The 15,536-nt window shown below is 36.1% G+C and overlaps 1 protein-coding gene across 1 annotated transcript in view; it reads right to left on the bottom strand.

Annotated features, from left to right (window-relative positions):
- LOC120625155 (Down syndrome cell adhesion molecule-like protein Dscam2) overlaps positions 1-15,536 on the bottom strand; it is a 46,325-nt gene that overhangs the window by 15,480 nt on the left and 15,309 nt on the right. The window contains exons 20-27 of the mRNA XM_039892126.1: positions 15,182-15,361; positions 13,674-13,868; positions 11,415-11,615; positions 10,176-10,336; positions 9,007-9,199; positions 6,608-6,725; positions 5,004-5,158; positions 4,284-4,397 (exon numbers count right to left, since the gene is read on the bottom strand). Coding sequence (XP_039748060.1) covers positions 4,284-4,397; positions 5,004-5,158; positions 6,608-6,725; positions 9,007-9,199; positions 10,176-10,336; positions 11,415-11,615; positions 13,674-13,868; positions 15,182-15,361 — 1,317 coding nt within the window. The remainder of the gene's footprint in view (positions 1-4,283; positions 4,398-5,003; positions 5,159-6,607; positions 6,726-9,006; positions 9,200-10,175; positions 10,337-11,414; positions 11,616-13,673; positions 13,869-15,181; positions 15,362-15,536) is intronic.

The following is a 15,536-nucleotide window of genomic DNA, read 5'->3' as shown; positions in this document are numbered from 1 at the left end:
TTCTATTAATTGGTTTTCAACAAAGAATACTTAGTAAGGACCTATTGATTCCAGAGTCGTTTCGTCGTTGGTATCTACGTTTATAATGTGCTTATATGTGCAACCGTTCTGACTTGTTTTATGTTTCTATATAACATAAAAAAAATTGTTTATAATCAAATTTAATTTTATTGACGTTTCAAAAGTGCTTATAGAGTAAACCTACAAGAAATAAATCAGTAAATATTTTTTTTACTAAGTAAGAATTATTGGGGGTGGTTTAAATTGTAAAGTAGAGTGGATTTTACTCCGCTGAAAATAATAATAAAGGCGCTAATCGCGAGGGAATAAACTGTTTACACTAAAATCTAGAGAGCAGCCTAGGAAACTTTTATACAGTGGTAAAACAACAAAAAATGGTCAGTTATTTTCTGAGAACGTATTTAGAAGTTTATCCTGTTTTTTTCTCGCAAGTGTGATGGAAATCGTGGTATTAAACGCGTTAGCTACATTACTTGTTACACTCTCGGCTTTCTGAGCGCATATTACCGCCTCGACTGTAAAATGCAATGTTACAAAACTAGATTCATAATTTACGTTAAATGGCTTAGTGATTCAGGCTTCAGTTCAGACGAGTTCGATACCCGGCAATTTAATGTGCGTTTTTTATTTATGCAATGAAATATCACGTCCTTTAACGGTGAAGGAAAATATCATGTGGAAACATACATGCGTGAGTGTTCTCTATAAGTTTTAAAAAGCGTCTGAAGTCAACCAATTCTCACTGGGCCAGCATGGTGGACTATCGCCTAAACCCTTCTCATTCTGTGAGGAAACCTTTGCCCGGTTATGGATTGATAATGATTGATATCGGGAGTTATTGTATAATATTATGTACTTCTTTTTTTTATTGGAGAAACTTCTATCCAATTAGAGTTGCTGTAAGGATGCTGTTGTGAAGCGCAAACACTTGGTTTACTACTGATTTTATTAAAGGGCATTTCTCTTTCAATTATTATTGCAAAAGCAACCTCAATTCTTTGATAGGCAATTTCAATTATTGCGTTGTAATATTTTAATATTATGTGAGCTGTCGGATATGGTATATGGAGCGTAACTTGAAAACGATTATTGATAAGTCCGAATGAAATTTCATTGAGTTAACATTTTACTAGATATGATTGAACAGTGAGAAGATTGATTGAACAATGAAAACAACGACCTCCGTAGCCGCGAGCACTGTGGCTTTATATGTGTAAGAGGGTCCGGGTTCTAAAAACTCAGAAATTATAAATTTGTAATTTAGTGTTGCCAGTGATGACCTTTGGTTCAGAAACATGGTCGCTAACTATGGGCTTCATAAGATGGCTCAGATTCACTCAGCGGGCGATGGAGCGAGCGATGCTCGGAGTCTCTACGTAATCAAATCAGAAATGTGGAGATCCGTAGAAAGAGTTACCGACCATAGCTCAACGAGTCGCGAAGCTGAAGTAACAATGGGCGGGGCAAGAATGGATGGACGTTGGGGTCCCATGGTGCTGAAATGGGAGCCCCGCACTGGTAAGCGCAGCGTTAGTCGACCCTTCATGATGTGGACAGACGACATTAAGCGCGTCGCAGGTAGCCGCTAGATCCAAGCAGCACAAACCGGTGGAATTTGGAACTCCCTAAAAAAGACCATCAGTGGACGTCGGTTGATATGATCATGAATTAATAATTTACGAGTTTTCTCCGGTTTGGTTTGGTGGGCCGTGGGAGGCTTTGTCCGGGACTAGTTACCACCATACCTACAAAGGTATGCCACCAAGCAATTTAGCGTTCCAATACGATGTAGCGTAGACAACGATTAGGGTAAGTTATCTGTTCAATCCGTTCTGCGGTCCTGAAGTGACAAACAACAAGCAGGTTATAGTATAAAAGTTTGTATAGAAAAAAATCACTTATCAAAAGTTGCACTCAGACGAAGTCGCGGGGGTTTGCTAGCAGATGAATTAACTATTTCGATTGATATGGCGTACAAAAGCTCGTGGATACTCACATATAATACCAAAATACATATAACCATATACGAGCAACATAAGCCATTGATAAGAGCCATTACATTTCCTTTGATATATTAAGCCAGGCCGCAAACCGGCGAAATTGATTGCTGCATGCAGTTAGCACGACTCGCACCGTAGTATCGTAGATTCAACCTCGAATTACTTGGTATTGATTAAATTAGTACCTACTCGTAAGGCACATCCAATCCATAAGATATTATATAACCTATATCAAAGGGAAATGAAGAAACCAGGGACTTCGGGGAATATTAAGGTATATTATAAATCTCGTTAAATGAGGAAATACTACGATATTTTAATGGATAGTATGTGGGAGGATTCCTTAGAGTTACCACCTTATCGACAAAGACGTGCCGCGTAGAAACCGATTAGGGGTAGGGGATTAATAGAACCACTATACCCCTAACAGCTTAGCCCGTTACCAACCAGCAGGTATATTGTTGTCAAGGACTAACTTGTAGGGGGATACAAAAAAAAAACAAAAACTTCGTTTCTATTAACGTTAAGTTCAATAAAAATAATATTATTTAACAACGGATCATCATCATCACCTATTAATGTCCCTTTGCCCTACGCTTTGCAAAAAAGTTTTCTAAACTTGTATTTTCTGAGTTTTTTGCGTTCTAACTAACAAAACTTTCGTCTGGTGGTTTATTTAAAATACCGAAACTTATATTTTGTCATTATATTTGTCAACCTAAATACCAAATTTCGTCGAAAGAATTTAAAAAAACTACGGACTTTCATTAATACATTCATTCCCTATTTAAGCACCGTAAACGAGAAAATTTAAAGCGTTTTTTAAGCCCTCCTCAAAAATACGAAAATGATTTTTTAAATTCGGTTTTTTCGATCGTTCGACACTCAGAATCGTGTATAAAAAAATCTTCAACCTTAATATAAGTAGGAATAGATGAATAGGTACACGATTAACTATGAATTCTTAAACATTATCAAATCAGCGAATTGTGTTAAACGTAGATTCAGTTCAAAATAATATGAACAGTTCCGTGGAGGGCCAATTTTCATTTTTTTTATATCTATAGACGAGAGCTTGACTGCAATCACACTGATGTAAGTAATGATGCAGCCTAAGGTGGAGCGCGATTGCCTAGAAGATTTCTAATCACTCTAGATTTGAAGGTACTCATATTGACGTTATTGGGGAAAATGGAAGCTGGAAAGTCATTCCAGATCTCTGTGGTGTGAATCAGAAACGAAGATGCAAAGCGCTTCGTACGCGTCCACGGTATATCTATCAACCAAGTAGGTTGGCCAATATTTTTTTTCAAACTTATCAACGCCGGAACGCAAAAGTAGAAATTGCATACGGGTTGTAAGTATTTAAACATAATAAATAGTCACTTCCAGATACGTGGTTACACAGTATCGACAAAAGGGATCACGTTCTCTTTGAAATATGAAATCCAACCGCAAAATTTTATTCCTGGACGAATCCTGAATATGCAGTGTATACTGTATATTGTGTAAGTCCAATTATTTCGTTTGATTGAATGGAGCCCAAGGCTGCTTTGACGTAGTTTGCACTGAGGTGAGCAACAAACTTGGATTACGGGTATAATATTATTATTACTGAACGTCTTGTTTGCTTCAATAGGTCCTTTGAGACTTGGAATTGTGACAACCGTTTGTGTACCTTGGGCACTTGGTAGAAGATCTACTCAGCGATTGTTTGTTTATGTTTTATGATCTTTAATAACTAGTCGGAAAAAAGTTTCGCTTCAGAAAGTGGTAGAAAATCTGCATGATGCGAATTATTAAATTTAGTGAGTAATTTCATAAATACTCATTTTAATGTTTTCACTTCTAAAAGTCCCGAAATCGTCTGTTTAGTGTTAATCTCCTGTTACCAAAAGTTTTAACGTTAGTTTAGAATGAACCTAGCTTTTATTAGTGTGCATTCTTTGTTTAGATTGTTTATTAACATGAAAAAATGCAAATAGTAAACATTCGAAACTTAATATCCAAAAACATCTTCTTCATTTTCGTAAAACGAATAAAGTTATGACAACACGTAGATGTAGATGACGAAATAAAATAATGTTGAGGAAACGAAACTCTTGCCGGCTCTACTTAAGGCAGAATTTCCGAAACGCTGGTAGAGTCAATACAAAAAGAGAGACATGACGTTTCAAAAGTCCGTATAAATTAGGCCTTCTTATACAATAATATTTCTAAAAAAGTACCTATTTTACTATTAATTCTTAGAAAGTTACTTACCAGTATCAAATCTTGGTCTGCTTGGCAGTCTACTTGGCAGGTCTTGGTTCTCAACATGGTCAAATGTCCTGAATCCAAGCGCGAATTCCGCGTATGGACTTATCTCGAACATTTCTGAAACAATATATTTTTTAAAGGAACTGTTATACCTATTATTCATATTTAAGTTTTAAAACTGAACTTTATCAATTATTTGTCAACAACAACATGTCTTTACTAATTTGACATGACTGATTGTGTGTATATCTTATTGTTTGAAAACATAAGCCCGTGAAGCGAGAGTTCTGAAATATGGACTAATAAGAACACATCTTTTGAAAATCAACTCGGGTACAAAAGAATATAATTGGAAGTGGAAGTGTGTATGTAAGTTTCTGTTATATTTTAAATTAAAGCATGAGATTCCGATTTTAGTTCACAAGTGTATTATTGATATTCGATTGAATGTTTATAAATTAATATTGAAATGAACCACAAACACTTTATGGTTCGCAATTAAAGAAGATAATGGAAAATGTCGGATACGGACTAAGTCATGACATTTACTATTCCGTCAATAATCTCACCGTGCGTTTGGATGAACTGTATGATATCACAGTATGGTTTTTAAGCACGGCTATAACGTGAAACATAAAACAAAGCGAACTCGAAAAGAAGCTCGTCAGAAGCTTGTAAAAGTGTAAGTATCACTTTATAACCAACAATATGAAATCCACTTACCATTTTTACCGCTCTTCCTGGGGTGAACGGGGGATGTGTAGATGCGCGGGGTGTGTGCATAACGCTCTTTATGTTCTGAGTGCGACGCGACACTTTCGTTGCGAGATTTTACTTCCTCCGCGATTGAGTGACGATATTGTGACGAGAAATTTTGCCTAAACAAAGGACGTCAATATATTATAACAATCTGAATATGCCTATTACCTTTGTTAAATAAATATACAGCGACAATACACACATCGCCATCTAGCCCCAAAGTAAGCATAGCTTGTGTTATGGGTACTAAGATGACTGATGAATAATTATATGAATAATATATGTACATAAATACTTATAATATATAGATAAACACCTAGACACTGAAAAACATTCTTGTTCATCACAGAAACATTGTCCAGTTGTGGGAATCGAAACCACGGCCTTGGCTCAGAAAGCAGGGTCGCTGCCCACTGGGCCAATCGGCCGTCAAAAATTCTTCCGTCTCAATTCACTAGCTAATAGCTGTCTGTATGATTCCCCGCACGATGTCTGTCAAGTTAGTTAAATAACAATGAAAATGTGCCTAAGCAGGTTTTGAAAAAAAGTTAGTGAATAAAACAGGTTAGGTTATGTTATCGGCTTCGCGGATTACTTATTTTATTTGACCGTTAAGGAGCGAATTGACACACCGTTCCTAAATAAATGAATTAATTGAAATCATTCAGGTTCGAATGATTTCAATTCAAGTAAATTTAATTTAAAACAGTTATTTCGTGTTTCAAAATTTATTTTATTGATTTGGGAACCATATAAAACCTTGCTTCATTTTGTTGCAAGCCTGGGACCAAAAGTGGCGTGTAGAGTAATGCCAGTAGTCACGGCAACTTCATATAAGATTTACGGCTCCACTTTCTGATGTAGCACGAATTTGAAATTCAGCTTTAATAATACAGGCAGTGGGGCAAAACCAACTGCACACATCTATCTTAACTCAGTTTACAAGACCAAAATTAGTACTACCTTAGTACTTCCTTGTGGAAAAAGATAGCACCTGTCGAAATAGGCTTATCAAATTATTTTGCTAAGGATATTTGCAAAATCAAAACTTCCGACCTTTAGGCACCGTAAGAACGCTAGACAAAAAAAAACGTGTTAAGTTAACTTATGTTAACTGATGTAGCACAGGATAGTAAAGTTTTGCGCGCGTATGTTATCTGGATGAAATCCAATGAGAACTTTTTTATTGCATTATTTTATTAAATTAAAGTGTTATTATATACGATTTTATTTGTAGAGTTTGATCACATCTATCGCTAAATCAATTCATAATTTATTATTTGCTCATTTCACATACAAATATTTATGTATTTATTGAGTTTTCAAACATTAAAACGAACATGAAAAAGGACGACGAAAAGGACAATTTAACTTAACTTAACCAGTAGTTCTCGGATGCAAAAATATTTGAACGGGTGAATGCTGTGACATTCAAATTATTACTGATTTATAGCAATACTTATAAAAGCACTAACATTTCCTCAAGAATATAAAGTACCGTTTAGTTAGAATTATGTTTATAAAATGTTCATGAAAAGTAAATAGTTTACAATGTGTGCTCATCTTACCTATGTCTTCTAAACAGTATACAGATGAAGGCCATGAGGCAGATGACAAGAAGTACGCTACTACAGATTATCACCAGCATGTTCAGATCGAAGAACTCAGACGGTGGGCCTATTTCCTCTAAAAAAGAAAATGTACATTAATAATGAACTGTTTATACCAGTAAGCAGTAATAAAAAAAAAGAAAAGCGACAGATGCACTTTTAATCACCGACAATCATTTTCCGTTATTTTATCGCCAGGCTATTGATATTCCACAGTTGGGCTTAGGCCTCCTCTCCCTTAACATAGAGGAGTTATGGCATTGACTAACAACGCTGTTCCAATGCGGTTTTATAGACTTAAACGATCAATATCACATACATCGTCTGTTTACCGTTTGGACCGACGAAGGCTTAACGTGCCCACCGAGGTACGGGTGGGCATTGTTTAGCGCCGATACCCCAATTCCTACAGAAAATCTCTTAACCTAATATCTAACCATTTTTGGCCCAATCCAGTCATTGGACCGTGGACCCAGAACTTCGTGATCCGTAGTCTAACATGCCAACTACTAGACCAACGAGGCAGTTTCAGTAATATTTATTGCATGTTCTCGTAAAGACATCCCGTGATATTAGATTATCTTCTGGATTCGTTGATTAAATCATGGTCTTGATGTTTTCATCAAATCTTCACAACAAACTTGTGAACACCTAATTTTTTTTAAATAATTAAAAAAGGAAGCTCGTCAAAATAGTGAAGAGGGTTGGTGGCACACACGTTTGCAAGCAACCCGGTTAGAATGACTTTACCTTGTTTCTTTACCAACTTTAACCATTTCTTTTTAGTTAATATTCTATTCTTCTTAACACTTACTATAATCAACAGCAGCACCTCGGTAAACCTGGCCTCCTTTTGACCTGAACCGATGCAAAGTGAACGAACTTTCATCGCGTAAACAACTCTAAAAATTCATGCCCAATGATCGTTGCACTATTGGGATATAACGTAATTAATTAGTTAGCTTAGTTAGTTAGTTCAGATACTGATGGTCCCTTTTTTATATTGATTTTAAATTATGCCTTAGCTTTACTAGGGCATCTTTTTATGTCTAACAAATTGTCCTCCTCAGTTGAAATAAATCTTTTGTAGTCACTTCCAAATACCAAGGGCTTGTGCCGCTTGCATCCAGCAGCTCCTGTCCACCTAGAAACATGGCTGCTAACGCACAACGCTACGTTTACCAATTCAAGGTCAACATCACCAAGGTTACCAGTACCTTAGGACCCTAACATCGTGAGGCACTTAGGTATTTTTGACATAAATACATCACTTAGATACATGCCTTACACCCTTAGTTATAACAACTTTGTATTAATTTGATATCAGGTTGGATGAACATCTACTCAATTACGTGTCTATCACAGAAATCTCAGTTTGAGTGATATTATAATTGTCATTATTAACATGAAAGGCTTGAATGTCGCTCAGCATTTGACAGGCACCAAACTGGTCTGTAATGACGAAACTTTTGATGAGATATCAAACTGTATCGTAATGAATATTAATGATCTTCAACCGTGGATTTTCAATGGTAGGTATTTCAGGGTTTGTTGTTCTGAAATATTCAGATTTGACTGTATTCCTTTGGGAATTCGGAAACAGTGGCTTTTTGGTTTTAATTATGTACGGTCATAAATTCATAGTTTTTGCCAATTTAGTCTGATAAGAGATAGGACTATAGAGTTATCGTCAAAGTCAGTAAAATAATTATCAAAAAAGAAGTTGAATGCAATTTTATTAATATCTATAGCAAACTATAAATAATACTAGATAAATGATAAGCTAGATTGTCAAAGAGTTGTACTCAAGATATTGAAAATGAATGTAAAAAAAGCTGACCAGGAATACAAGGGACAATGGAAGGTGATAGACGAAGCCTTTGCCTACACATTGTGAGTAAGTTAGATTATAATAATAATAATAATAATTACTTGACAGCTCGTTTATTATATTGTTTTGGTAAGTTGGTTAAATTTGTAGAAATAACGCCACCGCATCAATGCAATGTAGTATGTCAGCATTATCGCAGTACATACAAAAACTCGCTGGGTTTGGTCGTACAAAGATATAATTCGTTTAAGATAATGAAATATAAAAGCAAAATTTTCATTAACTTCTGTGATAAGCTATTAACATCGTGTCCTAAAAATTGTTCTTGACGTCTGGTGACCAAGAGCTGGCGCTTATTAAGTCTAATTTCAATTCAAAGTGGCAATAGCGCCATTTTGGATACCATGCCCATAAGTGAATAGTTAGACGGCTTATATTTTTTGTAATTATTATAATGTATTTTCTAATTGGAATTTTATTAATGTACAAAGGGGTTAAGATAGGCCATGGATTGTACAATTCTTACCTCCATCCATAGTCTTAGTAGCGTATGTATAAATAGTAGAAGCGATGCCGGCGTCGTTGCTTGCGGTCACTCGCAGCTGATACCAACTGCCCGAAGCAAGAGAGCCTACTGCATATGACGCTGGGATGGAACGTAGAGGAGGCGCCTGGTAGTGACTATCTATGTAACCCCAACCTAGGCTAAGGTCCATTGCCTATAACAAACATTACAACTTTAATATAAACGTTAAGAGTTTTTTGCCGCCTTCTTCTCGGTAGAGTCTGTCTTTTCGAGAGGTAGAGTCACTACAAACAGACATACTTGACGTATCATAGAGCTAATAGAGTAGCTTTATTGAAATAAATGAATAAAGAATTTTGTTTTTTTTATTTTACTGATGTTTAGTTGACCTATTTGAAATTATTGATTCGATTGTTATTACTAAAAAGCGATTAAAAATTCTTAGAACTTTGAACTTAATCTATTGATATTATCTAAAGTACAATTCCCAAACAATTTTGATTTCCGGTTGTCCCATTAATTTTTTTTTTCGTTTTTTGTTTTAACAAAGACATACAAGCAATTTTCGAGAATTCACGAGACTAATTTAAGATTCCAGTCATCAATAAATCAATCAATCAATACTTTTATTGCACACCACAAAAAAACATAATAAAAAAAAAAGTATAACAAAACAGTCATATATATAACTGTTAAATAATAACTTCCAACTAGCTTAGCTTTTTAAAGTTAGTTCGGCTATTTTCTTTTATTTTAGAGAGCCTACTGCATATGACGCTGGGATGGAACGTAGAGGAGGCGCCTGGTAGTGACTATCTATGTAACCCCAACCTAGGCTAATGTCCATTGCCTATAACAAACATTACAACTTTAATATAAACGTTAAGAGTTTTTTGCCGCCTTCTTCTCGGTAGAGTCTGTCTTTTCGAGAGGTAGAGTCACTACAAACAGACATACTTGACGTATCATAGAGCTAATAGAGTAGCATTATTTTACTTTAGTATTGCAAAAAATACTAAAGTAAAATAATAATGACTCGTTATAAATTGTTCGTTTTTTAAAGAAATGTAATAAAAAGAAGAATAAATAATTATTAGCATTTACACGTAGCAATGCAAACCCTATAAAATACGATATCCGTCCAATAAACAGCTTATCTAGCCGCTTACCGCCAAATTTTCCGCGCGATGCCAGAAACTGCTGCCAAGAAGGCGGTATTCTACGTCCCATTTGGTGACGTCACAGCCTCCGTCGTCCCACCCACTAAGTTGTATGTAGATGTGCGATGCGTTGCTCCATAGCCAGTCGGTTGTTGGCGGTGAGATTGGTGCTATGAGGTGAAGATAATTAAACCGTAAATACCGTATTAACTATGAAAAGCTTCATACAAATGAACTGTAAGTATAAGAACTCTATGTCAACTGCAACATCCAGTTTGTAAGCAGTTGTATTGCAATTGATGTAACTGCACTGTAACTGCCGACAGATTAGTTAGTGTGTTTGCTTGTCTAAACTTTAGTTATGTTTAGGTTTAAATAATTTACACAATACATTCACCTGGAAAGGTTAGTTTCTAAAAATTGTACATGCATTTGTAATTTTAGAGATTTCCACACAAATATTACATTTATTATAAAATATCTAAAGATAGTTTACCTTTAGCTAATAAAACCTAAACCGAATAAAGTCCCTGAAACTTTCATAACATAGTAGGTACCTCAACAGATCTAATAAAATTACAACTTAGAAAATTACAAGTAAATAACTAAGGAATTTCACAGTAGGTCGACTCTCGCAGTAGGTACTCGTATCGGTTCGCAATAAGATCCTTTACCCTCAATTGTAATTTTTTATTAAGTGCTGTTATTTATAGGAAGTACGCGGTTCGATCACCAGTGGACGCAGTTTGCGAATTTATTATTTCTGAAAATTCTCTGGTCAGCCTTATGGGAGCTTTGGGCGGTGGCTGGTTACCATTTAACCAATAAAAACGTGTCGCCGAAAGTTCAGTGTTCCGGTATGACGCCACTAAGAAACTGATAAGGCTTCAAGATGCCATAACCCTAACAGGTTAGCCCGACACCATCTTAGACTGCAACATCAGTTACCCCGATGTGATACTGCAGTCAAGGTTTTAGTTTAGTTGTTGTGAATTAAAAAAAAGATTTCATAGTCATTATATTTCTTAGATATTAATATCAAAGGGCAATGGTCTCCTCTCTCATATGAAGGGCTTCTGAAATTTGATATTAAAAACGACAAATTTTGAACGTATTAATGATGTACTAAAGTATACTTTATGAGCACGGGTACATGAATTACGGATATATGTCGTGCGAAGAACTTAGAACTCCGACGAGTAACACGTGAACACGTGACCTGTGAAATTCCTCCTTAATATTCATTACCTCCTCCTAATGTTGTCACTTCGATATGAGCTGGTACGGATGTTCCTATGCTGTCAGTAGCTGTCACACGTATTGAGTACTTTGTGCCACATTTCAACCCAGATATTGCATGCTGCTGTATTCCTGGTAGTCTGGTCTCTCTAGCCATTGGCCAAGCTTCCTGCCAGAGTCCATCTTCCTCCCTCCAAGTTAAGTTGTAAACTAATAAAATACAATATTGTATATAATATTTAAACCGTAAATACTTAAAGAAATGTCAAACATTATTGTACTAGTAAGGTACATTGTTAGATTTCGAGCTTTTTGGCTAGACAATATCCAAATCTAGAAGTGATGATGTGTAACATCATTACTTCTAGATTTGGATATTTTCTTGGGAGGATGGAATTTAATCACTCGTTATAATTAACTAGCTGTTGCCCGCGACTTCGTTTGCGTTTGATTTTGTTTTTCGATGTGACATTCAATTTAGTTGTAGTTCTAAAAAAAATAAAGTATTCATTATCGCAAAGCCTTAAATGAGGGGTGAGCAAGCTGTTCGCTGAGGAGTGCTTTCCACATTCTACACAAAGTATGGGCAAAGTTAAACACATACGTGTATCTCTATATACCTCTATCGTACAAAAATAGTTATTTAAATCGGTTATAATTTGTAGGAGTTATGGTGTAAAATCGTCAAACACTTTCATCCCCTCTCCCAAAGGAACCGAGCTTAATGTCGGGATAAAAAGTATCCTATATTACTTCTAACACTTCCAAGAATATATGTTTTGTACATATATTTTTATGAGGATCGTTTAAGCAGTTTTTGCGTGAAAGCGTTACAAACAAACTTACATTGACATTTATAATATTAGTAGGGATAGGGAAGAAGGGATTATATCTCATACAATATAAAGAACACAAAAAATAATTATTAAATTATTAATCGATAAGTTCATTAATGAATATAGAAATAACCCATAAAGTTTTACAGTCAACTTCAAAAGCACGCTCGATTACAACGAAATTCTAAAAAGCTTAATAACTTTCCCTATTAACAGCTCAATTAATGATTCCATATTCCTCTAATTTCCTTTCCTAACTTCGTACCCTTCGACCACAATAGAGCCCTCGTGTAAAGAGGCCCTTAGCGGTTGAGGGTCTGCTAAGGGTCGAACTTTGTCTGTATAAACTACTTGTAAATGTACTGTTCTGCCTATATAAAAAGAAGCGTATTGTGCTCACCTATCTGAACTGATATAATTTACGTACAGAAATTTATTCATATTATGAGCATCTGTAAAATACTCATCAAAGAAAAATAAAAGCATATAAGTTATTTTTAGGACTAATGACATAGCATACGAAATTGAAACCTTTATTGGTAATAATAAAATGTTGCGGCTTTGTATCCTCTTTGAATGATTGATGGGAGAAGCGATGTTTTCTCATTTTCAATTGAATCAGGTCAGGCTATTTCGATTGGTAACGACGCGTGTGTTGTTGTTTGTATTACTCTATCTCAAAATACAAGTAATTTTAATTGCCCGTGTTTTATTACACCTTCGCAACCATTATTATATGGTTTTATTTTATCGGAGCCTATTGGATATTAAAACATTCTTTTTCACGTTGAAAATATGGGTCTACATTGTAAGAACGCACCCAAGTGAGGACCTTTGAAATGTAAATTGCTGAATGCAAACTTGTATTAAACGACACAGTGAGAATTGGCATGGGCTTTTAGAGGAAGTTCAAGTAATATTATAGTTCATAACAGTTATCATCACCATCATAAACACAGAATTCAGAAAATACAGAAACCACTCCACTTTAGAAGGGTTTCCCGAACAAGTGGTGAGTCAATTACTTCACTGGCAGTTGACAGAAATTATTTAGCCTCTAATGTTCTAAACGTTTGCCATAAAATGTGAAAATGAGAAAAGGTTTGCAACATTCCACGGGTGTGAAGTCAGACGAGCGCAGAACGTTTTCAATTTTTTTGGACACAGTGCACTTCACGCTATTGCATGGCTTCATGAGGGTTCTATGATCATAAAACATGATACGTTTTGCGGGTAAATACAGATTCCCCTTACACCCACTGGTGGGGGAAGCAGGTACGGGTAGCTTCCCCTTTTCAAGCACATAAGTGACGTTTGCAATAAATTATTTATTAATAATGCAGGCATAAAAAACAGTCAACTATTAGTTTTCATTTAACTGAGCTCTCTACATTCAAGCAGTTATTGAGTAATGAGGTCAGTAGTTACTTACCGATGCCGTAGCCCATTGTTTCATTCGCAGTCCTTATTTCATCCCACTCAACAACAATAGAATCCTTGTATGGGGTCGCTCTTAGTGATGGTGGATCTGGCAAGGGTAGAACTTTTACGGAGTAGACAACCGAGTCGGATCCGTATAAGTTCTTTGCTAGACACGTATAGTTTCCGCTGAGAGATTGATCGATACCTAGACAAATTAATAACAATTAGTTAAATTCCGTGCCAGTGCTGGCACACTCTCCTCAGGAATGTCGAATTAAAAGCGCAAGATCACCCCGCTGCTTCAACGCGGATTGGTGGGTTTTTAATGACTATGACATGTAGTAAAGGATTTATTAATTTAGTTACATCAAAATTACTTGTTTCGATTGCTTATATTGTGAATATTGTAGAGGGATAACGATGTAAAGATAGCTTTTTCAATACAACTGCAAGTTAACTACAAATGCTGGAATTTTAGATTGTATTGCATCCGTTATCATCACCATCATCATCATATCCACCCATTCGGGCACGGGTCTCCTTCCACAATGGCCGCAGTTCACCACGCTGGCCCAGTGTGGATTGGAGGATTCCACACGCCTTTACATTATGGAAAACTCTCAAGCATGCAGGTTTCCTCACGACTTTTTCCTTCACCGTTGAAGCATATGATTTTTTAGTTACTTAAAACGCACATAACTTAGAAAAGTAAGAGGTGCGTGCTGGGATTCTAACTCGGTCCCCCGAAAGTGAAGTCGAGCTCCTACCCACTATCACCGCTCCGTCTTGTAATTGCCTACACTCTCTCTGTCTGTATGTGTTCGAAAACCATCCAAATTGAAAAAAATATATGTTGTATTGATAAGTCCTAAACCCGGATACATTCAAATTCAAATTAGTATTTAGTACGTACTGATGCTAAATGTGATAGTAGGATCGGGGGCATTTCATGATTGGATGACCCGACTGGCTTCAGAGCTAATCGGTTAAGCCTTTACGTAATTTACGGTATGAGTGTGCAAACGAGTCAATGTACAGTGATTATGAACACAAATGAAGAGTTTCTAGGGATTTAAGAACTGAAGACGAAAATTTATCAATGGAATTCGGTGGGGACAATTATGCATTGGATACTGACAATTTGGATTTAGGTGTTGCTGGAACAGAAACACATTTGTGTGTTTTGTTTCTGTATTGGATATTTTTCGGTATTAGGTAAAGACAAAAGAAATTCTATTACTCAGAAGTTGCCATGCAATTGCTTTGCTCGCTTTTTGCACACAGGACACGACGTTTATTTCCAAACTGTCAAGAAAAAAGCACCGAACTAATATTGTTTAAAAATTACCAGTGTCCAGAAGCAACAACCAACTTTTGTGTTGAACCGCCGGACACAACAACCGTAGCTTACTGTTTGACAAAAAGTGTCAGGTTTGCGAATAGCCTTATTTTTGTGTTTGAATTAAGAAACCTAAAGTTATATCTGCTGATGATTGAATAGAAATGATTTATACTTACTTCTTATAAGCAAACTGTCATCTTTATTCCTGGTGAAGCGTGGATGGTGTGTGATTATGTTGTGATTGTGGTACCACACAGTGCGAGGTGGTGGCGAACCCACACTTCTACACGCTAGTAATAAAGCTCGGCGGACTGCCACACGGACGTTTCCACCGAGTGACCATACGCCTGCTACCACTAAAATAATAGCGATATTTTAATATAGTCAACGCAACATTAATTGTTGAGTTGACCAGATGGTAATTACAGAAATACAGTAAAGCTACGACAGACGACAGAAGTGGCTTATTTTTTACACCAAGAATCACGTTCGGCGCGAAAATGCAGTCAGCATTCTTGAAACTTTTTTACG

This window comes from Pararge aegeria, chromosome 1, assembly GCF_905163445.1.
Source record: "Pararge aegeria chromosome 1, ilParAegt1.1, whole genome shotgun sequence".
NCBI classification, from domain to species: domain Eukaryota; kingdom Metazoa; phylum Arthropoda; class Insecta; order Lepidoptera; family Nymphalidae; genus Pararge; species Pararge aegeria.
This window is presented reverse-complemented; position numbering and strand designations above follow the sequence as displayed.